The 1,974-nt window shown below is 39.1% G+C and overlaps 1 protein-coding gene across 1 annotated transcript; it reads right to left on the reverse strand.

Annotated features, from left to right (window-relative positions):
- Nucleotides 1-1,400: 1,400 nt before the first annotated feature.
- SS1G_01955 (predicted protein) lies at nucleotides 1,401-1,967 on the reverse strand (the record flags this gene model as incomplete). The annotated part of the gene is made up of 2 exons (XM_001597709.1): nucleotides 1,401-1,832; nucleotides 1,938-1,967. 2 exons carry the CDS (start codon nucleotides 1,965-1,967, stop codon nucleotides 1,401-1,403), a joined length of 462 nt encoding a protein of 153 aa, XP_001597759.1.
- Nucleotides 1,968-1,974: the final 7 nt, after the last annotated feature.

The raw sequence follows: 1,974 nt of genomic DNA on the forward strand, positions 1-1,974 counted from the left end.
GGGGGGGGGGGGGAGTTTATATGTATTTGGGATTCGCAAGATTGGGATATAAGGAGATGGGTTGGTTGGTTGGGGATGTTATATATTTATATATGGGCAGTTCTTTGGAGAGATGGTTGGTAGGGGGTAGGGTAAGGGGTTATGGATGGATGGATGCCTACTATTCATGGTAGGTACGCTTCAGTTTGTGATAGGATTGTGTATGTGTGTGGATGAGATTGGTAAAATTGGTGAAGGAGGGGCATAGGGTTGCTTGCCAGCTACTCTGTTATTAGATTAGGTAGTGAGGATGAAGAGAACTCAGGTCTTTCGTCTCTTGTATATATCTACTCGGTGAAATTTTTAAAGATGTATAGACAAAATTAAAAATATTTATATTAAAAGATTGGGTGGAAGAGGCCTCTATATTGACTATATTACTACGTGTGTAGGCATATTGATCTCCTCTTAGTATCCTCTAAGGGGACCAATATGCCTGCTTATGGTTCGTCTAATCTAGCCTGTTTAGGTAACCGTATTACTAATCACGACACGTGATTAGTACCGGTAACTTCTATTCCTTTTAACAATTTATAACTTTTTCAACCTTTAATGAGATTTTATATTGTTTTTTATTTAAAGATGATCTATAGGCTATATAAATTTTATATAATTTAGAAGATTAATAAAGAAATAATATTATATCAAAATCGATGAATTGAGTGTTACGAGTTTTGCCGTCTAGATCACGTGGAAGTGCTCTAGGCTCTCGAGGTGGTTTATAACTAGGCGTCAAGCAGGGACTTAAGTAATGACAATAATGATATGCAATTTGTAACTAATAGTAGAGTATACTAAATGATTGATCTTGAGCACGAAGCTCTACAAATGGAAACCTATCCTTTATATAGAACTTCATACTCTACTATATTCCTTTGGATCTCTTGGATCTACTGGATCTAGAGTTTAACTCTCTAGATCCTCTAGATCCCCTAGATCCCTCACGTGATTTCAATCAGAACATATGTCTGTGCTTGCTGAAGGTGGGGAGACTCTATGAGTCAATTGCCATACAATTTTGCATGTGAATCGACTTGCTTTTCTACAGGGTCCAAGCTCATATGGACATGTTGACTGTTACTTCGTAACACTTTAGCGAACCCGTTGTTATTTTTAGACCCGAAAGGGCTGGAGTCAAAGCTCGTTGATCTATATTGGGTCAACCTTGTACACAGTAAGGTTTTGGTGTCGGCAAGCCGACAATAATTTTCAATTAATAATTATAATATGATATGATTAAACAAAGCCAATATATGTTCCAAAAAACGCGAAAAGCGGGTTCAAAATACGTGATTTAGAAAACGGCCGACTAGACTCTCCTGGTGGAGATATTAAAAATCACCTGACCATAGCCTCGAGAGTCAGGCACCCGCTAGACTATCCGTCTGTAATTCTTTCCGAATTTTTCTCCGGCGGTCCTTATCGAGCTCCTCTTCTGGTGTAATAGACCGAGCTCGCTTCTTTACAAATAACCGTCGAGATCGGATGATTCCCCTTTTCGCTTTGATCATTGCTGTATTTGTCTCATCAGATTCGATATATTCGCAGAAAGAACGAGCGGATATAAATAATGAATCTTTCATCGGTTCATTTACAGGTTCAAAATTTGAAACTACATCCTCCGTTGCAAAATCTTCCAGTTCAAGATGTAACCCTGCCTGCGGAGATTCGTTCCATTTACCATCTTCATAGCGAATGATTTCGTCTGTTACTGTTTGTATAGCACGGAGCTCCATCTCTCCATTCTCGTTGGGTATGGCTTGAGGCGCCAATAGATAGGTAACCTCTGTTCTCTATATCTATATAATACACATAACACAATATCACGTCGGATCAGATATATCATCAAGGCTATCGCCAAGTCTTTCGTTTTGTGTGGACGACACTTCATCACATACTGATACTGTGCATGGATGTGCGACTGCCATCAGGATC

The sequence above is a fragment of the Sclerotinia sclerotiorum genome, genomic scaffold, assembly GCF_000146945.2.
Source record: "Sclerotinia sclerotiorum 1980 UF-70 scaffold_2 genomic scaffold, whole genome shotgun sequence".
Taxonomy (NCBI): domain Eukaryota; kingdom Fungi; phylum Ascomycota; class Leotiomycetes; order Helotiales; family Sclerotiniaceae; genus Sclerotinia; species Sclerotinia sclerotiorum.